The 27,119-nt window shown below is 40.7% G+C and overlaps 2 protein-coding genes and 2 non-coding genes across 10 annotated transcripts in view; 1 reads left to right on the top strand and 3 right to left on the bottom strand.

Annotated features, from left to right (window-relative positions):
• KAT2B (lysine acetyltransferase 2B) overlaps positions 1-3,277 on the top strand; it is a 125,235-nt gene extending 121,958 nt beyond the window's left edge. Inside the window, exon 18 of the mRNA XM_066245525.1 lies at positions 1,295-3,277. Coding sequence (XP_066101622.1) covers positions 1,295-1,488 — 194 coding nt within the window. The 3' untranslated portion in view covers positions 1,489-3,277. The remainder of the gene's footprint in view (positions 1-1,294) is intronic.
• A 7,258-nt stretch (positions 3,278-10,535) lies between these two features.
• Positions 10,536-27,119, bottom strand: SGO1 (shugoshin 1). 7 transcript variants are annotated; one of them, XR_010727332.1, is made up of 10 exons: positions 26,961-27,119; positions 26,150-26,806; positions 25,247-25,394; positions 24,964-25,160; positions 20,782-20,858; positions 18,568-18,626; positions 16,351-17,160; positions 13,668-13,857; positions 12,041-12,721; positions 10,536-10,730 (listed from the first exon to the last, which is right to left on the bottom strand). XR_010727332.1 is itself a non-coding variant. In XM_066245567.1 (9 exons), the coding sequence occupies exons 3-9, from the start codon at positions 25,386-25,388 to the stop codon at positions 12,619-12,621; spliced, it is 1,578 nt and encodes a 525-aa protein (XP_066101664.1). In that variant the 5' UTR covers positions 25,389-25,394; positions 26,150-26,806; positions 26,961-27,119; the 3' UTR covers positions 10,536-12,618. The 7 variants fall into 7 exon arrangements, 6 of the variants coding, with proteins under 6 accessions (XP_066101664.1, XP_066101665.1, XP_066101668.1 ...); XM_066245567.1 differs by having other exon boundaries at positions 10,536-12,721; XM_066245568.1 differs by having other exon boundaries at positions 10,536-12,721; positions 25,247-25,391.
• On the bottom strand, positions 17,770-17,845 carry TRNAN-GUU (transfer RNA asparagine (anticodon GUU)). Its single transcript has one exon. It is a non-coding gene; the product is annotated as a tRNA-Asn (tRNA).
• TRNAA-AGC (transfer RNA alanine (anticodon AGC)) lies at positions 23,639-23,713 on the bottom strand. Its single transcript has one exon. It is a non-coding gene; the product is annotated as a tRNA-Ala (tRNA).

Raw genomic sequence — 27,119 nt, 5'->3', positions numbered from 1 at the left:
CATTTCTTTAGTGATTTTGACTTATCTTCCATGCACAGTTAATATAATTTTTAATTGTAGAACTAGACTTAGAAACAATTAGGGACCTATAAGCAGACAATATTAAAAGCAGACAGTGTTAATAAGCAGGTGTTAGCGTCTTTGAATGTGCATGGAGTTCTTTAAATCTGTCCTGAGACTGAGGAGCCAAGAAGCCCCATTGTATTTTTATAAGTTTAAATGAAGCACTTTGTTTATTTATAAAAATAATCCAGTTTAAAGCATGTAGATACATTGGGAAAATACATTCTTTTTACATTAGTCTCTCAAGGCTTATTTGATTTAGAAAATAGATTATTAAGCAAAGTTTGTCAGTCTTATGTCATTTAGGGAGCATGAAGCTAAATTTACTTGAACCATTTTACCTGCAAGGTCACTGGTGTATTTGCAGATATACTTATAATCAGTTTCTCTATTTTCGTTCTGTCTCTACCACAGCAAAACAGCTATGACTTTAGTGAAACAAACTCAGTCTCACCGTTTGAAGGAATAAAATGATTCAGTACAAATGTTCCACCTGTTTTATTCCATGCAGATAAAACCTCTTCTGTATAAATCTGAATGAATAACTAACAGTACTCAGTTCATCTACTTATCACTGCTAATCTACTTAGCTTCTTGTGCTAAATAAGGGATTAGGCCAGATGACTAATAATGGTCCCTTCAGTGTTAAAATGCTCTGGTTTTATACAGGAAACCCTCACAAAAGAAAGAATACAGATTTAGAAACTGTTTTCCCTGATCATATGAATTTTTTTTTTTTGTAATTTTTTTTTCTTCTGAAGTTGGAAACGGGGAAGCAGTCAGATAGACTCCTGCATGTGCCTGACTGGGATCCACCCAGCATGCCCACCAGGGGGCGATGCTCTGCCCATCTGGGGCGTTGCTCTGTTGCAACCAGGGCCATTCTTGCGCCTGAGGCAGAGGCCATGGAGCCATCCTCAGCGCCTGGGCCAACTTTGCTCCAATGGAGCCTTGGCTGCAGGAGAGGAAGGAGAGGGGGAGGGGTGAAGAAGCAGATGGATGCTTCTCCTGTGTGCCCTGGCTGGGAATCGAACCTGGGACTCCTGCACGCCAGGCTGAAGCTCTACTACCGAGCCAACCGGCCAGGGCCATGAATTTCTTTTAAAGAAGGCATTGCGATGGTAAGAATGTAATCAAATTGAGCACCTAGATTTTGTTTCCCATCTCACTTTTGTCAGCTAGTATTCAGAAGGAATCGCAGATGGCTAATACATTTTTTTTTCCTATGCAGATCTGAAAACCATGAGTGAACGCCTCAAGAATAGGTACTACGTGTCTAAGAAATTATTCATGGCAGACTTACAGCGAGTCTTTACCAACTGCAAAGAGTACAACCCCCCCGAGAGTGAATACTACAAATGTGCCAATATCCTGGAGAAGTTCTTCTTCAGTAAAATTAAGGAAGCTGGATTAATTGACAAATGATCCCCACCCCCTGCTTCTTAGAAACTCGTCAAGCAGTGTGCCTAAAGTAAGGTGGCTTAGTTTTACAAAGAATTGGACCTAATATGTTGAAGATACTTAAAATGTAATAATTAGCACTTTTGAAAAACAAACAAAAACCTCCTCTTAGTTTTTCAGATATGTATTTAAATCGAAGTCATAGAACATTTTTATTTTATGACATAGATTTTAATCTATTTACTACTATGAAAGTAAATTTTCTATGGCATGTCCATTAGCTGAATATTCATTCAATAATAGGTGATCAGGGGTTTCCGCAAACCTATCTGTGAGGAAATTAAATTGCACATAGTACCAAGATTTGGGGGAAGTCAGAAAATTTCAGACCGTGAATGTTTCCATTTTTTTCTAATGGAATGTGAGAGTTTATTTTTATTTTTTTCTGAAGGATTTTAAGGAAGGGATACATGAGAAAAAGCCCGAAAAAGGTGAAATATGTGATGTTTGAAGTCTCATTGGAGACTTTATATATATATTTTTGAAAAACACTCATCTAGATGAGGTGCTTTGAGCAGTTCTGAAAAATGCAGTGCCAGAGAAGCAACTGCTTTGATTCCTAAGGAAAAAACTTCTAAATAATGCAAACTTTTTTTATAAGCATCTGGGTTTTTTGATAATTTTCTCTACTTACAACAAACTTGTGAGTGCATAACCACTATTTTAATAATTATTTTTCTCTACACAAATGTGTAATATTATATTGGACTTTGCTTATGCAGGCCATAAGTTCCAAAAGGCAATTTCCTGGGCCACAAAGACATAAATTTGAAAACACTTGAAATTGAATCAACGTGCTTTTAATAGGAAACGAGGTATAATCTATCTATATATATATCAAATATGAATTCTTGTTCTAATAAATGAGGATTTTTTTTCCTTTTCTGTAAAACACAATACCCTGCCGAACATGTGCATATGGACATTTTTCCTTTCTGCATCTTCAGATTGTGTATATTCATTGTCTAAGGTGAATTAAGTTGCCACCAAGATTTGCTGTCAGTATTTCAACCCTTACATTGGTGTATAGACCCAGCGTACTCCCACTAAAATCCATCATACAACCTTATTAACCTGCCTTGGGATTCCGGCCTTGTGCTTGGATTTAGTTCCTGATTCACACTACATAAATCAGTGGGACAACTGCCATCCAACTCTGGGAGGGCCAACTAATGTAAAACAACTGAAGGCCACCTCAGTGGTCTCAACACTAATTTTTGTGACATGAATTTATAAACTGATTTTTGTAAAGAACTAGGTTTTAAAAGGGTATTTAACTTGATGTTTTCTATCAGCATACAGGAATTAAGATGACCATTAAATTAGTCACTAAAAACAGTTGCCAGAGATAATCTGCATGAAGGGAAAAAATCTTGCAAATGGCTATTAAGTTGGAAGTATTGTTTTTAATATGTAAGGGATATTCAGAACGCTCACAATGAAAAATGCCTCAACTTTTTTAAGCAGAAGAAACCACCTTGAGTGGCATCTAGATTTCTAATGAAGAATGATGATACTGTTTGGATTAAGTATCTTGGACTGGTTTTAAACAGTGCTTTGTACTGGCTCTGCCGAAGCATCTGTCCAGCTTGGTATCCTGTGAAAGTTTGTTATTTTCTGAGTAGACATTCTTATAGAGTATTGTCTTTAAAATCAGATTGTCTCTTCTATATTGAAAGCATTTTTATGTTTTCTAATTTAAAAATTAATATTTTCTTATAGATCTTGTGCAATAAAGCTGAAGTAGGATGTGTGGATTTTGCAGATGCTTTAACAGCTGATAAAATTTTACATTTGTAAAATTAATATATTGTACTGGTACAAAATAGTTTTAAATTATATTTTAAAAAGCTCTGAAATCTTGTGGTCTGTTTTCTTCTATCTAGCAGATTGATTTTTGTTTTTTTTTAAAGCGAGACAGAGAGTGAGAGAGACAGGAAGGGAGAGAAATGAGAAACATCACTTTAGTTGTTCATTAATTACTTCTCATATGTGCTTTAACGGGGGGGGGGGGGGGGGGGGTTCCAGCCCAGCCAGCGACCTTGGGCTTAAGCCAGCGAACATGGGATCCTGTCTATGATTCCACGCTCAAGCTGGCGATCTTGCACTCAAGCTGGTGAACCTGCGTTTAAGCCAGTGACCTCAGGGTCCCAAGCCAACACTCTATCCACTGTGCCACTGCCTGGACAGGCCCATATGACCTCCTAATGTTATTCAAAATGCTGACTATAGGAAAATAATGCTATATATCCTGTTGAGGTGGGAGAGGGCCCACCAAAGATCACCCCTCTTCCCTTCTGAATTCTGAACGGAGAAGTCAAGAGCAGAAGGCATATATGGTTGCCAAAATATCTTCTTGCCTGAAGTTTCATTAAGAGTTTATTTGAGCCAAACTGATGACATATGCTAGGAGCAAGATCTCAAATGCCCCTTCAAAATATCTTTTTTTTTTTTTTTTTTTCTGAAGCTGGAAACGGGGAGAGACAGTCAGACAGACTCCTGCATGCGCCCGACCGGGATCCACCCGGCACGCCCACCAGGGGCGACGCTCTGCCCACCAGAGGGCGATGCTCTGCCCTTCCGGGGCGTCGCTCTGCCGCAACCAGAGCCACTCCAGCGCCTGGGGCAGAGGCCAAGGAGCCATCCCCAGCGCCTGGGCCATCTTTGCTCCAATGGAGCCCTGGCTGCGGGAGGGGAAGAGAGAGACAGAGAGGAAGGAGGGGGGTGGAGAAGCAAATGGGCGGCTCTCCTATGTGCCCTGGCCAGGAATCGAACCAGGGTCCCCCGCACGCCAGGCCGACGCTCTACCGCTGAGCCAACCGGCCAGGGCCCAAAATATCTTTCTTAATAATAAAATGGATGTTGGAGACTATGGCTTATATATGGGCGGAAAATGGGGTTTCTAATAGTGAGCCATAGAATGTAAGATATTCAGAATACTCACAGTGAAAAAAATGCCTCAACTTTTTCAAAGTATAAGAAACCAGCTTGAATGGCATCTAGATTTCTAATGAAGAGTGATAATACTGTTTGGATCAAGTATCTTGGACTAGTTTTAGTGCTTTGTGCTGGCTCTGCCGAAGCACCTGTCGAGCTGGACGTCCTGTGGAAGTTTGTTATTTTCTGGGTAGACACAGACTGTCGCCAGCCCCACTGCTCGCTTCCCCCTCTAAGGGCACGGCCTTTATCATTGAGCCCAGTGCATGGCCAGGAGCCACCGTGCTGTCTCAAGGCAGCCAACTCGGAAGAGGCACGTGAGGGACGGACAGAACAATCCAGTGCCCTTCCTTTCTCTGGGTCACCAATTAGGAAGGTCCGCCCAGAGGGGGAGTGAATGAGGGGCAGAGGGGAGCCAGGGGGTGATGGATGTTTTTCTACACGAAAGTAACCATTGGGAATAATGGAGGTAAATTTCCCTCTCTCCCCACCCCTCATAGCCATAGTCAAAAATTTCTGTAATGTTTTCTGTTATTCAACACATCATTAAAAACTGGTTGTAGTCATTAGAAGAAAATAGTAGAAAGACTTTGAGGTTTTCCCATTATCTGGAAGTAAAACTTATATAAATTATTAAACATAAGAAGCAGAAATAGGATTGGACTGAGTTGTGCTATGAATAAGTTAATATTATGTCATCCACTTTAAACTGACACATTTCAGACCAACGCTCAGTGTTTAAGAGTCTAAGAGCCGCACAAGGAAGGCTCACTGGTGGCAGCCATTGGTCTTTCCCCTATTGTGCTGAGCTGTTTTGCTCTGCCCCTAACTAGCATTCTCCTTTCAGCAAAGACCCCAAAGAAAAGAGGGCAGCTACTTTGGAATATCAAGTCATAATGACTGCAAGAGGTAGTAATTAAGTTGGCTATTTTTTTTTTCCAGCATCTTGAAACATATGTTTACATTTCTTGACTATTCGCTTTTTTTCCTGGCAGAAAAGAGGGGAGACTGTGTTGAGGGTGGTGGTTGGAGACAGAGAAAGAGGTGGCAAGGACTGAAGTCATTGTCTCTGCTTGAGTCCTAAGGTTTGTGGTGGTTAGTGTGATTTATTGACCTTCTCCTTTGGGTGCGTCGAGGCTATTCGTATAAGTTACGATGGATATCAGCAGGGCAAAAGTAGTGTTAGTAATGTCACAGGGGAAGAGGTGAAGAATGAACTTAAAGAGAAACAGAAAGCAAGCAGGTGGCCAGGTACACTGGAGGGAGAGCTTCAGTAAAGGAAACAGAAGATGCTGAGGAGGGGAGAACACGCAGGCCTCGTGGAAAGTCCTCTACTGTATTTTGTGTATACTTACGTCATGGAAAAAGGAAGCTGTTTCACGATGACAAAGCTGGAGATTTTCTTTGGGTTTCTTAAAAAGTAGTATAATTTCCATAAAGCAGAGAGAAGCAAGGAAAACAAGTGAACTCTCTGGCTTGCTTTGTAATTGGGAAGTCCAGTATAACCTTGGCCGTTAGATTAAAAAAATGAGAAACATGAATAAGTTATGTGTGATTTTCTGAGCTAAACCAAAGGTTGTCAGTTTTAGTTTATCTAGGTTTAAAGTTCTTTAAGAGTAATCCACTGGAGAACTTGTTTGATCTTCTAGAAATAATGCACGTGTTCACATATGTGCACTTCTTGGCACACAAGTTTACTGGTTCTTGGACTCTTCCTAAAATTCATTGGCTCTGTTCTTTGCTCTCTGTTAACCTCCCACTTTCTGATAGTTGGACATCTAATTTATGCTTTAAAATGCCCAAGAACGGAGGTCTGCCTTTCTGTGCAATAGCCTGTCCAACCACAGAATTGGCACAGGGCTATAAGGAAGTCCTTGGGTTTGGTTGCTGTGGGCTGTTTCAGAGTTGGAGTACACACTTGGTTCATCATAAGTGTGTGATCAAACTCTAATTCAAATCTTTTTTCCCAGACTGTTTAGTGTGCGAGCGCTGTTCCTCTCCTCAACACACAAACACACCAGTTGTAGCTGTGTGCTCTAGCCCTTCTATATATTTGTGAACATTTTACAAATGTGAGTTGCCAGCATTTTTAAGGACTTAAGTCTGTTACTGGGAATGAAATGTCAGTCATGTGACAATGTAACATCTGTGAATTCAGAGATGAGAGGGTAGGTGAAGGTTGTTGTGTTGTGAGGATCAGGTTGCAGAAAGCCATGAAACACCTTGCTTAGGACCCTGGGCTGTATCAACAGGCTCACAAGAGCTACTGAGACTTAGAGTATGTTTAGGTAAAAAATGATCCAAATTGTACGCATTTGCATGGGGAGGTCATACATTGAATAAATATTGACAACTGTCAAGATTGCCACAGTGGAAGGTAGAGCTTACAGTGGTGGTACTCAGGGTGGCTTCTTCAACATACAAGTTAATTAATTAATTAATTATTTTTTTCCCCCCTGTATTTTTTTGAAGCCGGAAATGGGGAGAGACAGTCAGACAGACTCCCGCAAGCGCCCGACCGGGATCCACCCGGCATGCCCACCAGGGGCGACACTCTGCCCACCAGGGGGCGATGCTCTGCCCCTCCGGGGCGTTGCTCTGTTGCGACCAGAGCCACTCTAGCGCCTGGGGCAGAGGCCAAGGAGCCATCCCCAGCGCCCGGGCCATCTTTGCTCCAATGGAGCCTTGGCTGCGGGAGGGGAAGAGAGAGACAGAGAGGAAGGGGAGGGGGAGGGGTGGAGAAGCAGATGGGCGCTTCTCCTGTGTGCCCTGACCAGGAATCAAACCCAGGACTTCTGCACGCCAGGCCGACGCTCTACCACTGAGCCAACTGGCCAGGGCATACAAGTTAATTTAAATAGATACTTTTCAAGCATGTGTAGCTTCAGGAAGTTCCCTAAGCATTCCCTTGTTCCCTTCCCCAACCTCAAAATAGTCACCATCACAGGGTCCTGTCTGTAGGGAAACTCTGGAGCTTCCACTGGTATAGCGTTGACACTATAGAAAGGAAGGGACAGTCTGCTAAGGGGGCACTTAGGGAAAGCCTCCCAGAGGAAACGACTTTTAATCTGTGTGCTGAAACATGAATCCGCATTGATTTAAGGCAAATTTTGGAGGAAGGCAGGCAGGCAGATACAGCACAGGCTGAGAAGTCCCTGGAGCAGTCGGAGGATCAGAGGATGGAGAACCCAACAGGAGCGAAGTGGTAGAGAGCAAAGAGGAATAGTATGAGATGGCATAGTGCCGTTATAGGCTATATTGATATACTGGATTTTATTTTAGGGAAATGGGAACTGGCTGTTCAGTATGATCAAATTTTTGTTGTAAGTAGTATGAGCTCAAAAAAATCAGGAAACATGAGCAAACAAATCCTAATCCAAAGTCAGCAGACAGAACAAATATCAGATTTTGACACCTAATGTGAGAAGACACCAATACTCGGAAAGAAAACAGATGCTTATTAATTGTTAAAAATCGAGACTACCACCACTGGGTAGAGAAGATAGTGAAGTTTTGAGGAAGTTAGAATTTGGCAGCAGAGTATTTATTGCAGAAGGACTTCTGTAGAGAAAGAGCTCCGGAGTTCTGCTCAGGGGTCGGCCTCGAGGCTTAGTTGAATACTGATCTGCACATACCGTTTCCCCCATGTAGGAGACTCACCTTAATGATGGGGCCTGAATTTTTTGGGGGGGCTAATATATGACATAAAGTCATAGAACTCAAGTTTTATTCATCCTAATATTCATACAACTCATCACTATCAAAACTCCCATCCATTAGTTTGTCCTCATCTGTGTTGGATGACAAATCACTGTCTTCAACAATGAGCGCAAAATTAAGCGTGAAAAAGCGGGAAAGGCAAGTAAAACCATCTACAACCACTGTATAAGATGCACCCAGTTTTTAGATCCCAAATTTTTCGCAAAGGGTGCATCTTATACATGGGGGAATACAGTATGTAGGGTGCAACTTTATGAAGCTAGGGAAAGAAGAGCTGTGTGGTACAGAATAGTCACAGGCAATGGTACGCTCGGAGCTGACTCAGTGCTGGGATTCATTTATGCGCCCTGCAGCCAGAGTAGACAGCCCTTGTTAAACACATGGCCCATTCAGTGCAGTCCGCAGATGCTGTATCTTAGTGCTGGGGCTAAAGGCGCCCTAGAGGCAAAGCTACCCTAGATCTGTCCCGAAAGCCTAAAACCAAGCCTAGAAAGGATCAAGCTGATTTCCAAGGAACTTAGATGGCCAACAAAACAGTTCAAAACTCTTTAAAGGACTATTAATACACTTATAAAAATATTAAATTCCCAGTGCATCAATAAAAAATTACAAGATATACAAAGCAGGAGAGAAATACATAACTAAAAGAAAAACTACTAATAAACTGACCCAGATATGAAAGATAATGGAATTAGACAAGGATATTAAAACAGCATTTATAAACAGAAGTATGCTCAAGGATATAAAAAAGACACAAATACAATGAAGAAAATAGTATACAAGGGTGGGCAAAATTACATTTCCAGGTATGAGTACATGAAAGTTTATTTTTTGTATTTATTATTGTATTATTTGTATAACAACCATAAACCTACTTTTGCCCACCCCTGTATATAAAAAGAACCAAATAGTTTGCAGAGGTGAGAAATTCACTGGATGCAGCAGAAGAAAATATAAGTAAACTTGGCAATAGAAGTTATCCAAAATGAAGCATAAAGGAAAAAATGATGAAAAGTCACAAGCAAAATTAGAAAATATCTTTTAATGAAAGTGAAGCCACAGCATATCGACATTTGTGGGGTGCAGCTATTACAGTGCTTAAGGGAAAAATTATAGCATTAAAATATTCATATTCAAATAAGACAGGTCTTAATTCAGCTTACATTAAGATCGAAAAAAAGCAAATTAAATCCAAAGTAGAAGAATATGAAGGCGTACAAATCAGTGAAGTAGGAAATAAACAAAAAGATAAATCAGTGAAATAACCAATTCTTTAAAATATTGAATATCTTCTAACTAGACTGATCAAGAAAAAGGAGAAAGCACAAAGTTACCAATATCAGGAATGGAAGAGGACATAACTAGAGCTCTTACATGCAAAATACTAAAAGGATAAGGGAATATTTTAAACATCATCATGCTAACTCATTTTATCACTTAGACAAATTAGCAAAACTAACCAAAGAAGAAATATAAAACCTAAACCTCCCATTGCAATGAAATAGACTAAATTCATAATGAAAAACTTTTTTTCTCAAAGAACTCAAGGTACAGATGGCTTCACTAATCTGTTGAACATTTAAGGAAAAAGTAATATCAAATTCAGAAAATAGGTATTTTTCAGAAAACATGAGAATAGTATTACCATAACTCTAGAGCCAGAACAAAATATTACAAGGAAATTATAAACCAATAACAGGAAAGAGAGCTATAACCCATGTAAATAAAGACAAAGAATAGTAAGTATCTAGAATATAAAGAACCTGTACTAAAAAAAAAAAATGTTTTAGTAGGAAAGTGGGCAAAAGATACAAGCAATTCATAGAAAGAATGAGAATGATCAATAAATGTGAATTCTCACAAGTAATTAACTCAATAAAATCTAAATTAAAAACCATTTTACACTCATTTTTTTAATGTTCAATGACACCAGTTGCTATTGTTCGGGGAAACTGGAAATGTAAACTGCAGTTGGGGGAGTGATATGCTCCTTGTGTCAGGAGCGTGGGTACAGCCACTGTGAGGGCCGCCCCATTTCTAGCCTTCCCCTCCACGGAACACACATGTGTACGAGGACGCAGAATAGTCCTGCAGCAAGACTGTACTAATGAAACAGTGGAAGCAAACCGTTTCTCAAAAGATGATTTATATAACAAAATAGTGTATAACAATGAAAATAATCTACATTTGCCAACATGGATAAATCTCAAAAACAAGGTTGAGTTACAAGTCAGTTACCAAAAAAAAAAAAAAAAATATATATATATATATATATATATACAATAGAACATTCATGTAAAATGTTAAAACACAAAACAATTTTTAACAGTCTACAGATAAATGCTAAGGCAAGGATACAGAAATATTAAAAGAACAAAATCACCAAATTTAAAATAATGATTTGAAGACAAAGCGAAAGGAAGAATCGAAGTTAGATCAGAGAATGTTAGCAGAGAAAGACTGGTGACGGCAGTAAATGGACTGGCACAGGATTTGACAAACTTCCAGTGAAGGGCTGGAGAATAAATATGAGGTTGCAGGCCAAAAAGCTGAAATCAAAGTTATTTTATGTAAATACTTAATTAGGGTTAAATTTTATATATCATTTTTTAATCACCAAAACCGATTAGCCAGGATTTATTTCCCAAACAGTTAAAAACATGAAAAAACCAGGTATAGCCTGTGGACCACACAAAAGCAAGCCAGGGTGTGCTGGGCCCAGATGCTGTGTTTTGTTCACTGCGGGCCCAGAACGGCACTGTCCAATAGAAGTCTCTGTGCTGATGGAAGTATTCTGTATCTGCATTGTCCCCAAGAGAGCAACTTAACCACTAGCCCTACGTGGATACTGAGCTTTTGAAATGTGGCTACAATGACTGAGAAATTAAAATTTTTTTAAAAAAGATTTTATTCATTTTTTGAGATAAGAAAGAGAGAGAGAAGAGGGGGGAGGAGTACAAAGCATCAACTCCCATATGTGCCTGAACCGGGCAAGCCCAGGGTATTGAACCAGCAACCTCAGCATTCCAGGTTGATGCTTTATCCACTGCGCCACTGCAGGTCAGGCTAAATTTTAAATTTTATTTCATTTTAATTTAGGTAGCCATTCAAGAGTTTTTGTGAATTTAAAGAACAGGTGTAGGGGTGTGGGAACAAGAGACTGTGATGTGAAAGCAGTGTAGAAGAATCAGGGAGCACTGCTATTTGAGAACAGGGACATGTCAGTTTAAAGGCAGAAAGGAGCACATGGCTTTGGAGGTCAGGAGTCAAATTCTGGCTGATGGAAAGGATTTGGTTGTGAATGATATAGAACGCAGAAAGGTAGGAGATATAGTCAAGGGAATTTGAGGTCAGGGTTGGAAGAGTTCCCCAGAAAAACAGAATCTGTTGGTCACGGACTGGAGATTCCACAATGGATGGCTGAGAGGAGTTAGGTTGAGAGCCTGGTGGGGGAGCTAAGGGTTTCAGGCAGAGATTATAAAGAAAAAGAGTGTGGAGGGAGAATTGTCCTAGAAGGACGAGAACAGTGAAAGTAAGATGACCAGATATACACTCTTCAATATTTGAAGAAAAACAAACACTATCTTATACAAATTTTATTGCCTTTAAAAATGGACAACTCCAGTGCTTTTAAAGTTTAGAGGTATACATAAGCAGTGGATTCAAACTTTCAAGACTGAACTAGTTCCCTCTCACTGGTTGATCAAAAGTACAAAAAAACCCTTGGCATTCATATATTTAACAATTGAGGTTTTTGACTAGGTAAGTATCCTGAAAGCCCATAATATAATAACTAGTGATTTTGCTGAATTATCACTTTGAACAATATACACCCAGAACACAGGGTTGAGTTACTTACCTGGTCCCTCAGCCTAAGCAACCATAATTCTCTTAGTCATGAGCTCATATACATTTTATCTGAAAAATTAAATACAATAATGGTATAAGGAAGACACAAACAATATGGTATACCCTACTGTGAATGTCAAGAATTTATTTTAGTCAAATATTATAGAAGGAGTTTCAAAAGATCCTCAGTCTGTTTTCAAAAATCATTCTTGTATTCCCCATTAAAGGGACAAATAAAAGGGCCAGAATCTTATCATTGAAATATTTTAATAATCATTATTAATTTCTAAAATGTTGGTATTAGATATGTTTTGACTAAAACTAGAGGTTTTAGGCAGTATAAGAAATCTATCTATAATAGTGCCTAAGTCCAGTTATTTATATATTTTTAAAAAAGCCAAATCTATTAAAGGTTTGTGAAAAAAGATCATATTTAAAGTACAGTTATAAGAAAAGTGCATCATCTAGAGTCTCATCAAGAGGACGTCTTATGGCGATAATTCAGCCCACTTGTGTGCTATTTCACAGAATCTCTCTCGGAGCAATGGAAGGGGGTGTAGATCCAAGAAATACTTCATCGTTTCTGCTTCATTCTTTTTTTTTAGAACTGCGCCTGGAATGAGTTTTTTGCTTGAAAATAGGAGAATTCAAGAAACACAAATCTGTAAAAGGGTCCCCTCTTCTTAGTTTCCTATAAAGATAAAAGAAAAGCTCTTTAGCACCTCAATACTAACTTACTCTTTAGTCAAGTTATTGTAAAATATTCCAGTGTTAATATTCTCACTTCAATTTTTTACCAGAATTTTATATTTCAAATAAGACTCATTCTTTTTTTTTCTTTTCTTTTCTTTTAGCGAGAGAGATGAGAGAGACAGAGGGACTTACAGGTAGGGAGAGAAACAAGAAGCATCAAGTCTTCGTTGTAGCACCTTAGTTGCTCACTGATGCTTTGATGGGAGGCTATAGCAGAGGGAGTGACCCCTTGCTCAAGCCAGCAACCTTGGGCTCAAGCCAGCGATCATGGGGTCATGTCTGTGATCCCATGCTCAAGCTAGCGACCCTGTGCTCAAGATGGATGAGCCCACGCTCAAGCTGGTGACCTTGGGGTTTCTAACCTGGGTCCTCTGCATCCCAGTCTAATGCTCTATCCACTGCACCACCACCTGGTCAAGCAAGACTCATTCTTGAATAAAGTTCAATAACCTTACCCCCCAAAATATATCATTAAAAGTAAGTTTCTGGCCCTAGCTGGTTGGCTTAGTGGTAAAGTGTTGGCTTAGCGTGTGGAAGTCCTGGGTTTGATTCCCAGTCAGGGTGCACAGGAGAAGTGACCATCTTCTTCACCACCCCTCCCCCTTTTCTCTCTCTTTCTCTTTGTCTCCTGCAGCCATGGCTCAAATGGTTTGAGCAAGTTGGCCCTGGGTGGCTGAGGATGGCTCCATGGCCTCGCCTCAGGCTCTGAAGTAGCTTGGTTGCTGAGCAACAGAAGCAGTGACCCTAGATGGGCAGGGTATCACCGGGTAGGGGGCTTGCCAGGTGGATCCCGGTTGGGGCACATGTGGGAATCTCTCTTTCTTCCTCCCCGCTTCTCAATTAAAAATAAATAAATAAAAAGTGAGTTTCCACAAATTACTTACGAAGCGAGTGTGGGTTCCTTATAGTTCACGCTGGTTGTGCACCTACGCTTAGGCAGACACACTGCTGGACTGTCTTTATTCTCTTTTGGAGAAAGAGAAAGTTTTCTCAATTTCACTTCAGGACACAAGGGGATATTGGTGACATCCTTCAGGCTTAAATGAGGGGACTGGTGGGTTTCAGGCACTGCACCTACAAAAACAACATTTACTGAATATGGGTTCCCCCACCAAAAAAACACCCAGGGGAAATAATATTGTATGTAATTACATATCCTAAATGTATACAAAATCCAGCACTTTATAATATAGATTTTTGTAACTTGTTCATCATTTTTTCATCCCAGTTAATACTGAAATATTGTAGATGTGAAGAACTGACACAATAGTTTAAAGTCTCAATAATTAAAAAAAATAAAATTCTTCTAGGATAGTTGGGCATAATGAATTAAACTGGAATTCCATTTTAGTCACACCTTGCCCTTCAGAATCGTCAAGGCCTCTCTTTCAGTGCCAAAGTGGCTTCATATAGCCTTATAAAGCTACTTAAACTCATTCTATTAAGTAAATGAGAACTCTAAATCATGCTGTGTAAACCAGGAGAAACGTGGTTTCCTTTAGGAAAGCTAGTAGGTGAAAGGTTACCCAATGTTTTTCCTGTCATAGGCATCCAGAGTATTCTACTTTGGAAGTACATTTACATTGGGAGACTGATAGCTAGCATACAGTAAGGGCACTGCAGGACAAACCAGCTCTTCCAATAGCTTTAAAAAACAAATCATTCCCCAAGAAAAACTAAACTGTATATTTAGTGACCTGTTCTCCAGAGTTATCTGTGTTGCAAATATTCATTCCCCCCCCCACACACACATAAGCATACTGTACTAATTCTAATTTTCAATTTGGAAAATATGGTTAAGCAGTAACATCAGATCAGTTGTTGTATTCTGGAAAGTCTAAAGTATATACAAATCCCCCAGGAACTTGGGAAAAAGGTGCAGATTCTGACTCGAGAGTATGCACAGGGACAGCCTGAGATTCTGCGGCTGTAAGAAATTTCCAGGCAATGCTGATGTTGAAGGTTCAGGAACCACACTTTGATGAACACTATTTAGAATGTACCTTTTCTTTTAAAAACTCACAGAAATTTTCAAATGTATACTTGTACATGCCCTGGCCAGGGATCAAACTCGCAACCTCCATGCCCTGGGAGCATGCTTTATTAACTGAGCCACCCAGCCAGGGCTATAAATATCTTATAAAACAATACTAAGCCCATTATCAGCTTGAGCACGGGGTTGCTGGCTGGAGTGTGGGATCACAGACATGACCCCATGGTCTCTGGCTTGAGCTCAGAGTCGCTGACTTGAGGAAGAGCTCACTCTGCTGCAGCCCCTGGTCAAGGCACATATGAGAAAGCAATCAATAAACAACTAAGGAGACTAAAGAGTTGCAACGAAGAATTGATGCTTCTCATCTCTCTGCTTTCCTGTCTGTACCTATCTGTCCCTCTCTCTCTCTTTCAGAACAAACAAATAAATAGAATAATAAGCCCATCAATTGAGGAAAGTGCTTTTTTGGTCTTATTAGCCTAAATAATAATTTATGAACTAGTAAATTATTTAAAAGCATGGTTCCTGTCTAATCGAATATGAAATTATAAGCAAAAACATTAAAATGATAGGTCACTGGATTTAAGTTTAATTTTTCATTCAAGGGGATGTTTCAAGTGAGTATATAAAAGATACTTTAATTCAACTTAACTTCAAAAAAAAAGTTTTTTCTTGTCTTGGAAGGCTTCATTTACTGAAAGTAAAAATGCTTCCTCAACTCTACGGCTCACAAAAATGAGGGGATGTTTCAAAAGGAATATGAAGCTATAAAATATCCCCTCATTTTTGTGAGTATAGTATGTGTTCTTTAAAAAAAAAACTTAACTAATTTATTAGGGTGACATTGGTTAATACGATCACACAGGTTTCAGGTGTAGAATTCTAGAGCACATCACCTGTACATCGTACTGTGTGCTCGCCACTCAAGCCAGGTCCTCTCAGGTCCCCATCTATTCCTCCCACACCTCTTCTACATCCCCCCACACCTCTTCTACATCCCCCCACACCTCTTCTACATCCCCCCACACTTCTTCTACATCCTCCCACACCTCTTCTACATCCCCCCACACCTCTTCTACATCCCCCCACATCTCTTCTATATCCCCCCACACCTCTTCTACATCCCCCCACACCTCTTCTACATCCCCCCACACCTCTTCTACATCCCCCCACACCTCTTCTACATCCCCCCACACCTCTTCTACATCCCCCCACACCTCTTCTACATCCCCCCACACCTCTTCTACATCCCCCCACACCTCTTCTACATCCCCCCACACCTCTTCTACATCCCCCCACACCTCTTCTACATCCCCCCACACCTCTTCTACATCCCCCCCACCGTTTGTTCTGAAAGAGGATTTAAATTAGTTTAAAGCAGTTCAGAGCAACACGACTGTGATTTCCACCCCTGGGCCCCCACTATTTAATCTGACTGTTACTTCTCCCAGAGAGACAGATGGCAGGTCTCTAAGCTCTCCCGGAGAGACAGATGGTAAGTACAGTATATAAGCACCGGGAGTGATCATTTATCATAAACATTAAAAATGCGGGCAAACCAGTAGGTCACTTACTGGTCGGAGTCTCTGCTGGCTGAGAACCCTCCACCTCTTTTTCCTTCCGACCTCTCAGTGCCCTTTTAGAGCGAGGCCTGGTGGCTGGGCTCCTGTCTGGTTCGCTGGTGAGACTCTGAATGTTCTTGCAAGTGGGCACATAGAGGTCATCAGAATCGTCTCCCCAATCGTCTGACTCACAGCTGCTCACGTCGGACACATTGCTGGTTTCTCTCTCAGAATCGTTGGTCATTTTCTGTCGGAAAGGAGTGAGATGAACGCCTTCTTCCGAATTAAAATTGTAAGCGTCATTGGAAGAGATAAAATTATCCACCTTTTTTTTGGAAACAGGTTTTTTATTTTTACTTTTGCTCCGTTTATACTTAGATCCCAATTTTGATTTCCTTCTGTTAGCTTTTTTTTTCTCTTCTCTTTTTCTTCCTTGTGCATCTCTATGTTTATTTTTAGTTTGCTCAGATTTATACTCTAAAATGTCTTCTTTTGTTTTAGCAGAACTTTCTGGGTGAATCAGCTTTGGTGATAAGTTAATTTGATCCTTGTTCCACTGACAAACATTTTCTTCCACGTTTTCAGACACGTACATGTTTACTAGTGGGTCTACAAACCTAATTGTTTCCAATCCAAAAGACTGTTCTGATATATGACTGATTTCAAAATTATCCAAGGTGTTGAATTGGTGTTGATTATTCAACTGTTTCTTTAAATTGCGACGGAGAGATACAGTTCTAGGTAAGGTCTTACCAATAGATTTATCTTCATCTGAATCAAAATCAAACCCCAGTCTCTCATGAGGAACAGTAGATATTTGCTCTGAGAATTAAAAAAACAAGAAAAAGTTTTACTTTATGGAGATTTTAATTTCAAGAATCTTAGAACTCAAAAGTCAAAAATAGAATAAATGAAAAGTCATTCTATAGTTTCCCCACATTTACTATATAAATAAAAACCTGGGAAACTAATATTATCAATTTATTTCACAACGATTGATAGCTTTGATGTGACCTATAGAAGAATTTTATATAGCCTACAAAAATATTCTAACTTGGGGTTTTATGTGCACCCCTCATTTAAAGAATAACTATACTGCTCACAAAAATTAGGGAATATTTCAAAAGAATCCAGTTTTTTCTTTTTTTTTCTTTTTCTGAAGCTGGAAACGGGGAAGCAGTCAGACAGACTCCTGCATGCGCCGACCGGGATCCACCCGGCACGCCCACCAGGGGGCGATGCTCTGCCCCTCTGGGGTGTCGCTCTGTCGCAACCAGAGCCACTCTAGCGCCTGGGGCAGAGGCCAAGGAGCCATCCCCAGCGCCCGGGTCATCTTTTTGCTCCAATGGAGCCTCGGCTGCGGGAGGGGAAGAGAGAGACAGAGAGGAAGGGGGGGTGTGTGTGGAGAAGCAGATGGGCGCTTCTCCTGTGTGCCCTGGCCGGGAATCGAACCCAGGACTCCTGCACAACAGGCCGACGCTCTACCACTGAACCAACTGGCCAGGGCAAGAATCTAGTTTTTGTAAGCAGAGTGGGTAGATGACTGAAAGGAAAAGAACCTCATATTCCAAAATAGGACAAATACACCAACAAACTGGGAGCTAAGTTGTTCTTTGAGAAATGAGTAAAATTGGGATAATTGGAAAGCCTTTCAGGTAAGAAATATAGTTTGTATTTTTTTAAAAAGTGAGGATATTTGGTGCTGCTTATTCAAATGCTTTCCCTTCTTCAAAGTTTGGTTCAAGCAGAGGATTGATTTTTGAGAATAGGGACACATCGATTTAAAAGCAGAAAGACAGGCATGGCTTTGGAGGTCACTTTGAGTTTAAACCTTAATTCTTACTATCTGGGTTACTTCTTATGGGATAATAGACTTCTGAGTCTGTATGAAATGGGACTGACTGGCCCTAGGTTGCAAGGTCCTTGTGAAAGATAAGTGGACGATGTGTGTAAAATGCCTGACGCAGAACTTCACACATTGTCAGGCTCAGTAAATTGCAGCCATAGTTATAGCCAAGGTTTCTAATTATAGAATTGGCAAAATAAATGGATGTATTTAAAACTCTTATTATTCTGTGTAAAATAAACAGACTTGCTTTGAGCAGAAAAATACCAGGTGAGAAGACTTAAAAAGTTAAAAAGGAAAATTGGAGGAGTCTAATTATGTTATTTGTTCTCAAAGACCTCACTTTGCCCTTAATTATATTGTCAGATTTTCACTTGAATTACCTTCTGTTTGGAGTGACTCTCCTTGTCCTGGAAGGTTAGCTTCCTGAAGAGGAGCTTGCCTTAGAAGATACCATTGAAAAATAGAAATTTAATAATTATGTAACAAGAACAAATTTAAGATTTTCTTAAAATTAAATTTTAAAATTTTCTTTAGTATTATTTCATAATTCCATTCTAAATCAGTACATCTGTTCTACATCAAAAGAAACCAAAAAACATTTACACTGATTACATAGAAACTGTTATGACTGACATTCAACTCCTACTGAAATAACATATCAAATTAGATAGTTCATCTTTAAAGCATGCCATAACTCATAATTTCATGGAACAGCCAATCAGAATTGACTTAGAAACGAAGTTCGATTAGTCACCTCTTTAGGAGCCTGAGCTGTGATTTTTCTGGTAGTACCTGCTTATATAATGCTTAACTACCGACTCTTCTGAAGTTACCACTGTTCGTTTTTTAAAAAGTTCTTGTCCCTCTTTGGTACATGGAAAAAGAAACTTTATGCTCTAATACTATTACTGGCTATTTCATTTTTATTATAACTTTATTCTTTATTTACTGTAGAGAATTTTCACCTTTATACATCAAAATTTAAATATAGGTTTAGAGGCAACAGAGTTATGATAACAAACTAGTAACAATTTTAGAAATCTTTTAAGATTCAATTAGTTCACCTTACTTTTTGCCTAATACATAAATATTTTGTCAAATGTTAAAGTTCAACAGTTTTAGAATTATTAAAATTAACATGGGGATAGAAATCGTATTAGTGACTACATCCATGAGGACAGGGGACAGACTCAATAGGGACCTGAGAAAATGGCTTATGGCAGTAGTTTGGACTTAAGGACAGTTATGCCGCCCCGCCCCAGGGGATATTTGGCAATGCCTGTAAACTGTTTTGGTTTTCATAACAACAGGAAAGGAGTGCTACTGGCATATAGTAGGTAGAGGCCAAGGATGTTGCTAAATATCCCACAATGCTTAGGGCAGCTCTACAACAGAGAATGGCCCCAAATGTCAACAGTGTTAAGACCGAGGAGCCCCAGGCTGGATGGATGGTGATGCTCTGTATCTTAATTGAGGTTTTGATTTGACTATACATTAGCCATACTCACTGAACTGTATAATTCACATCTGTGTATTTTACTATATACAATTATACCTCAAGAATTCATAAGTAAAGTACACTTGATTCAAGAGAAGGGCAAGAGGGTTTATGGGATCTGATTATATTTAAGAATAAGCTGGGACCCCGGCTGGTTGGCTCAGCAGTAGAGCATGGCCTGGCATGTGGAAGTCCTGGGTTTGATCCCCAGTCAGGACACACAGGAGAAGTGACCATCTGTCACTCCCCTCCTTCTTTCTATCACTCTTTCTTCCCCACCTGCAGCCATGGCTCAAATGGTTTGAGCAAAGTGGGCCCCGGGCACTGAAGATGGCTCCATGGCCTCCTCCTCAGGCGCTTGCCAAGCAACTGAGTAGCGGCCCCAGATGGGCAGAGCATCGCCTGGTAAGGGGCTTGCCAGGTGGATCCCGGTCGGGGCGCATGCGGGAATCTATCTCTGCCTCCTCACCTTTTACTTTAAAAAAAAAAAATTGGTTTTGCCTGACCCGCTGGTGGCACAGTGGATAAAGCATCGGCCTGAGGTCGCTGGCTTGAGCGTGGGCTCATCCAGCTTGAGCACGGGGTCTCTGGCTTGAGCGTGGGATCACAGACATGACCCCATGGTCACTGGCTTGAGCCCAAGGTCACTTACTTGAGCAAGGGGTCACTCGCTCTGCTGTAGCCCCCCAGTCAAGGCACATATGAGAAAGCAACCAATGAACTAAGGCGTTGTAACAAAAACTGATGATTGATGCTTCTCATCTCTCTCCCTTCCTATCTCTGTCTGTCCTACTCTCTTTCTACTAAAAAATACAAATAAACAAATAAGAAAAATATAACCAAAGGGAATGATTTAAAAGTTCTAGGAAAGCTTCTTATCCTTAGACATCAAAAAGGTATAAGAAAGATTTGGTTTGGCTATATATAACAGAATTTCAGCAAATCAAATTTTCTTAAATATATTCTCAGTAGAGAGACCATCAGAGTCAAAATATGAGTCAATCCCTTTCATATGAGCAAATTCCCTTTCATAAATGGATCACAGAATTACATCTCCTTTGGTATGAATAAGCATAACAACAAATTTGATACTAACGGTAGATCCTTGCCAGAAAAATCCCCAGAGTGGTAGTCACCGTTGGAGTCCATTCCAGAGGAACTTACTTCATGGTTCTATTGATGTATTAAAAGAAAGAAAACACTAGTAAAACTGAAATATTCATAACAAAGCATTCATTTATTAAAAAATAAATACTTTTGGACAGTCTATCATGGTGTCACACGCTGTTCTAGGAACTGGGTCTATAGTAGCCACATTAAAAAAAGGTAGTCCTACACTCTTAAAATTTATACTCTGGTAAAAAAATTTTTTAGAAGACACATATATAAATAATTTCAGATAGTGAAAGTGCTATTGAAGGAAATACTCAAGGTGAAGTGACAGTAATTGAGGTAGAGGCTCTTTTAGAGAGGGTGACTTTCATCTGAAATCAGAAGAATGCAAGGGAGCCCCGGAAAGTGCAGGGCAAAGAGAAAGCCATAGAAACAGCAAATACAAAAATCATGATGTAGGAAAAGCCTTGCTGTGTTTAGAAAAGAAAGACCATTGTTCCTGGGGCGTCATCACTGAGAAGAACAGTAAATGTGTATGTAGAGGCCAGATAATGCAGGACTTTGGAAGCTGTAAGTTTGTATTTTAGTCTAAGTGTGATGGGAAGTCACTCAAATATTAAACAGGAAAGTAAACGATCTAAGTTTTAAAAAGATCAGTCTGGCGACTGTGTGAAACATGGATTAAAACGGGGCCAGGTCTTGGGATAGTGAAGTGCACTCAGACGAACCAGAGGTGGAGGTGGAGACGATGAGGAAGAGGATAGCTTCTTAAGGTTTTGAGTTAACAAATGGGTAAGACTTATGGAGAAAAGTAGAAGTACACAATATCTTTGGTGGGAGGAGAAATAGTTTTTTTTTTTTTTTTTCATTTTTCTGAAGCTGGAAACGGGGAGAGACAGTCAGACAGACTCCCGCATGCGCCCCACCGGGATCCACCCGGCACGCCCACCAGGGGCGACGCTCTGCCCACCAGGGGGCGATGCTCTGCCCATCCTGGGCGTCGCCATGTTGCGACCAGAGCCACTCTAGCGCCTGGGGCAGAGGCCAAGGAGCCATCCCCAGCGCCCGGGCCATCTTTGCTCCAATGGAGCCTTGGCTGCGGGAGGGGAAGAGAGAGACAGAGAGGAAAGCGCGGCGGAGGGGTGGAGAAGCAAATGGGCGCTTCTCCTGTGTGCCCTGGCCGGGAATCGAACCCGGGTCCTCCGCACGCTAGGCCGACGCTCTACCGCTGAGCCAACCGGCCAGGGCCGAGAAATAGTTTTAATTGTACAAAATATGTTTGAGATCCTTTATAAGTTTTTAAGTGGATATATCAAATAGTTGCACTGTGTGTGTGTAGGTCTCGATCTATAAAGTGGGAAATTACTGGCAGATAGACAGTACTTAAAGCTATGGGAATAGATAAAATGGGTCTAGGATACTTGACATTTAAAAGAAGCCAGCAAAAGAGACTGTGTAGAACAGCCAGAGAAAGGTAGAAAGAGAACTAGAAGAATATGATGAGAGCTAAGTGGTCAAAGTATTTCTAGCAAAGTGTAAACCCTGTGTTATTACTTCAGTCAAGAAGAAAGAAGTGACCACTGAACTTGGCAACATGAAAGTTTTGGTGACCTTAACATACTGTGACAATAGAATGGCATGAATAAAGGCCAGATAAGAGTGAGTTCAAAAGTGAACAGAAGCTGAAGATGTGAAGACATTAAGTGCTCTGTTCTCTTTGGATAAGTTCTGTGAATGGAGCAGAGAAATAAGCAGATATCGATGAGATCAGGAAAAGTTTTGTTTATACTCTTTTCCTCTTAAGGTAAGAAATTATAAAACACATTTGTATGATACGCAGAATGATTTAGCAGAAAGGGAGATAAATGTGGGAAGAAAGTACAAACTTTTAGGAGCAAAGCCCTAGGCAGACGAAACGAAGGGGACTGATGCACAAGGGGACGGCTTGGTCTTTGATGGGAGCAGCAGCTGCCATGGCAACAAGAGGAAAGATGGAGAACAGGATTTGCAGACTTTTACTAGGAAGGTGAGAGTTCCAGTCTGATTCCTTAGAAGACATTCTAATTCACTTCAGTTGTTTTTTGAAATTTGATACACATATAATATGCTGATGTTATAATGAATAGGCAGGCCAAAATTGTTCATTAGACACAAAACAACTAAAAATTTAGTCCTGTTAAAAGTTTTAAATTTAGCTCTGGCTGTATAGCTCAGATGGTTAGAGCATCACCCCAAGGTACAGAGGTTGCCAGTTTGATCCCCCATCAGGGCACATACAGGAAAGATGTTCCTGTCTCCCCCACCCATTCCCTTCTCTCTAAAATCAATTAAAAAAAGAAAGTTTTAAATTTATTATCAGTCTAGTTAATGTTCTAAGTATTATTATCGGGTAACTTAAGGGGAGACTAATTTACCTACGGAGTGGTATAATTAAAAAACATTATTAAAAAGACCTATTATAAAATGTAGGAAACAAGACTATTAGAAGTTAATTTCTGATTAATTAAAGCATCTTCTTTTTTTTTTTTTTTTTTTTTTCATTTTTCTGAAGCTGGAAACAGGGAGAGACAGTCAGACTCCCGCATGCGCCCGACCGGGATCCACCCGGCACGCCCACCAGGGGCGACGCTCTGCCCACCAGGGGGCGATGCTCTGCCCATCCTGGGTGTCGCCATGTTGCGACCAGAGCCACTCTAGCGCCTGGGGCAGAGGCCACAGAGCCATCCCCAGCGCCCGGGCCATCTTTGCTCCAATGGAGCCTCGGCTGCGGGAGGGGAAGAGAGAGACAGAGAGGAAAGCGTGGTGGAGGGGTGGAGAAGCAAATGGGCGCTTCTCCTGTGTGCCCTGGCCGGGAATCGAACCCGGGTCCTCCGCTCGCTAGGCCGATGCTCTACCACTGAGCCACCGGCCAGGGCCTTAAAGCATCTTCTTATTAAAGCATTTTAAGCTTCTCCATCATTGCTAAATTGCCTTGTTAAACATGAAGGCATTAGTGCAGTGTGATGTTTGAAAATGAATGACATGCAACAAGGATATGGCAGAAAACAAACTCATGTTTTAAATGCTAAGAATACTTCCGCCCAGTCACTTATGTTTCAATAAATACTCAAAAAATCATTGATAAATGTCAAAGGCTTGTAGTAACAGAATTTTGCTTCTAGTATTTTGTGATTATCTCATAGTACTTATTTTATGCTATTCTATATGTAATTTTAGCAAAAACTTTGGAAAAAGAAGAAGATTCAAGTATCTTTGGAAGAATGTTTTCCCTCACTAGTCGACAGACAAGGAAAAGAAAAAATTTTTTATTATATAATCTAACCCTCACACAAAGGTAAAGAAATAATTTAATCTTTACAGGGATAATTCTATACTACACTGTATATAACGCATGTGTGTGTATCTGTTCGTGGGTGTGTACATATACATCTATGTATATCACATATAGTCTATATCACTTATATCTATATAGTCTACTTATCACACATAGAAAAAATGTGGAATCACCTTACTTGCAGGGAAGCAACTCTTTCACTTAGACCTGTCAACCGAGAGGTGACAAATTCCTTTCTCAGATCCATATCCCGACCCTGCTCACTATGATCTGGCTTTCTTTCTGGTTTAACACAACTGTCTTCACTGGCACAGCAAACAAATGGCCACCAGGGAAGAAAGTAAAATTCTGTTAAAACCTGACACTCAACACTGCTTTTCTCTTTCTCTGCCCCATGAGTTACCCTGGCGGTGGCTTCTGGGAAAAGGAAAGAAGAAACCAGCTCATCATTCCTCTTCTCAGGATTAACGTGCAATGAGACACAAAGGCTACCTAACCCAAGCTTGCTTTCTCCATGTCTGTCATATTTCGTCTGGCCCTTCTATATATCCTTGGACACAGACAGAATCAGACTAAGGATGGAAAGATGTTCAGGATATTTCTTGTTTGGGAAATCATGTATAATCTTTATTTAGCCAGCTAGCAAGTAAAAATGATTCTCTAAAAGCACTTATAAAACCCCACTGGATGGAGCAAAACTACATAGAAAAGCTACGATATATAGCACTGATTAACAGTTATCAGTAATCAATTTAACATAATTGACCTAAACTACTAATTCATAACTCTACCATTTTTTCCTAAGAAATTCAGCCTTTGTAATGAAAATACCTGAGCAGGTTCTTCTGTTTGTTGTGAAGTAAGTTTTTCTTTCAGGGCATGTAACTGATAGGTGAGGCAGTAGCATTCTCTTCTCAGCTGCAGGATGATGTCCTGGGCTTCTCTCACTTTGGCCTTTTCACTTTCCAAAGCTAAGACTAACATTTTGTTGTTGTGTTGGTAGTTTTTTAGTAGAGTAGAAGTGTTGGCTAAAAGAAGATGAAGAAAAATTGTTTTATTAGTTATTAAATCCAAACTTAAAAAGTGACACAAAAGGACATCATGAAAATCTTACTGGTTATTTGGCAAGGTGCAACTATGAAAGACTTTCGTTTGCTGATCTCTGCCAAGTTTTTATTCCTTTTCTCTTTCATTCGTTTCTTGATCTCTTCAAGACTGTCTTGAAAGGACTTTTTGAGGCTCCTTTCCTTGGCCATTGTCTGCTAAGAATTGGAAAAAAAAAATTATTTTTCTAAAAGACAATATAAAATAAGTTGAAAACAGGCTGTTCCTAAAGAATGATTAAATAGAGACTTAGTAACTGAAGAATTAGCTCAAAGCACATAACCTAGTAAAAACCTAAATTTTGCAGCTTTTAAATCTTAATATTTTTGGCATAATATCATCTTCCTCAGGTACTTTATAGGAAAGGAATATGCTGTTGGGTATATTAACACATAAGTGTACTTGAATCTTTCAATGTGGCAAATCAGATGGGCCACAGTATTGTGCTACTAAGCATGTCAAACCACTTTCCATGAACATCTTTTTTCTGCAGAGAAAAAATAAATAAGTTACATTATTTCTGTTTTATTTATATTTAAGTCTGAATGCTGTTTTATTTTTTAAAAAGGACCAGATTCCCTCTGTTACATCCGTCTAAGACTCACTCTTGACGCTTGTCTCGGTCACGTGATACATTTATCCCTCCCACCCTAAAGTCTGGTCAGTGCCCTAGATTACCCTTCTGCAGATCTTCAACTTGCAAAAAAATAATTGTTTCCTACAACAATCTATAAATATATACAATTTATATACTCCAAAGGCTCTCTTCATCTCTTCTTGGTCAAATATATTCCTGAAACTTACATTTTTCTTGAGGATTTTCTCCAGGCCTTACTTATTTTCCTCTATGCCTAATAGATATTGTAGATCTCACTTAAATAAAGCAAGCACAACTATTTTTTAAAGCACTTACGTTGTGGTTGTAAAAAACAGAAAACAAAACAAAACACGTTACCACAATGTGGTTTCTGAAGTTCGAACAGATTAAGCCGATCAAGTTCGTTATTTTAAAAACCAAGTGTGATCAAATTTCATCAACTTAAGGTCACAAAACATTCTGCCGTAAGTTTTATTTCCTGCGTAGGCGGAGGATGGTACTAGCAGGGGGTGTGGTCGGGAGAAGGATTGAAGACGGGAGGCCGCACTGCGGGATGACAGTCTCGATCGGCGAGGGTTTGGGGGTCTGGATTCAAAAGGACTTGGAGCGTGTGGTCTCCGCCACTCCTCTCGCCCAGGTCCTGCCGCCGGGGCGCCGGGGGTGGGGTGGGGGCGCGGGCCCGGCCGGCTTCCCCGGGGCACCGAGCAGGCAAAAGCGGAGGCGGCACCCCAGACAGCTGCCGGGTTGGGCGGCCCGATGCCGAGCCCGGCTTTAACTACCGCCCATGCTGTGCTCGCACATCCCGTAGTTCACACAAGGCTGCAGGCAGGAGGTTCGGGTCCCCATTTACTGAACAGAAGAGGAAACGGGACCGTCGGGAGGCGTGGGTCGGGTGGCAAGGCCGAGAAGGCCACCCGCTCGGTCCGACTCCACAGCCTGAGTTTCTGGCCACCGACCTTAGAACGACAGAACCTGGGGAAGAGGAACAGGGGTCACGGCGCCTCCGATCGGCGCCACCATCCCCGCGGCCTCCGCTTTCTCCGCAGAGCCAGCGGGCCGCTGGGTACGTGCCTAGCCGGAAAGGGCTCAGGAGACCCGCCTGCCACAGGTACGTCCACAGCGTTACCTCGGCCGCCTCTTCTGCCGCGGCTGCCTCCGTCCTCACATTCCAAGGCTCGAGAAACCGTCCCTCGGAACGCCCTCCGTACTCCGGGACCCTCCAGGTAAAAAGCGCGGCTCCCGATCACGCGTCGACTACCGCCACCACATTCGAAATTCGCATCCG

The sequence above is a fragment of the Saccopteryx bilineata genome, chromosome 10 (assembly GCF_036850765.1).
Source record: "Saccopteryx bilineata isolate mSacBil1 chromosome 10, mSacBil1_pri_phased_curated, whole genome shotgun sequence".
In the NCBI taxonomy this organism is placed as follows: domain Eukaryota; kingdom Metazoa; phylum Chordata; class Mammalia; order Chiroptera; family Emballonuridae; genus Saccopteryx; species Saccopteryx bilineata.
The sequence above is the reverse complement of the archived record's forward strand: the minus strand, read 5'-3'. Positions and strand labels throughout refer to the sequence as shown.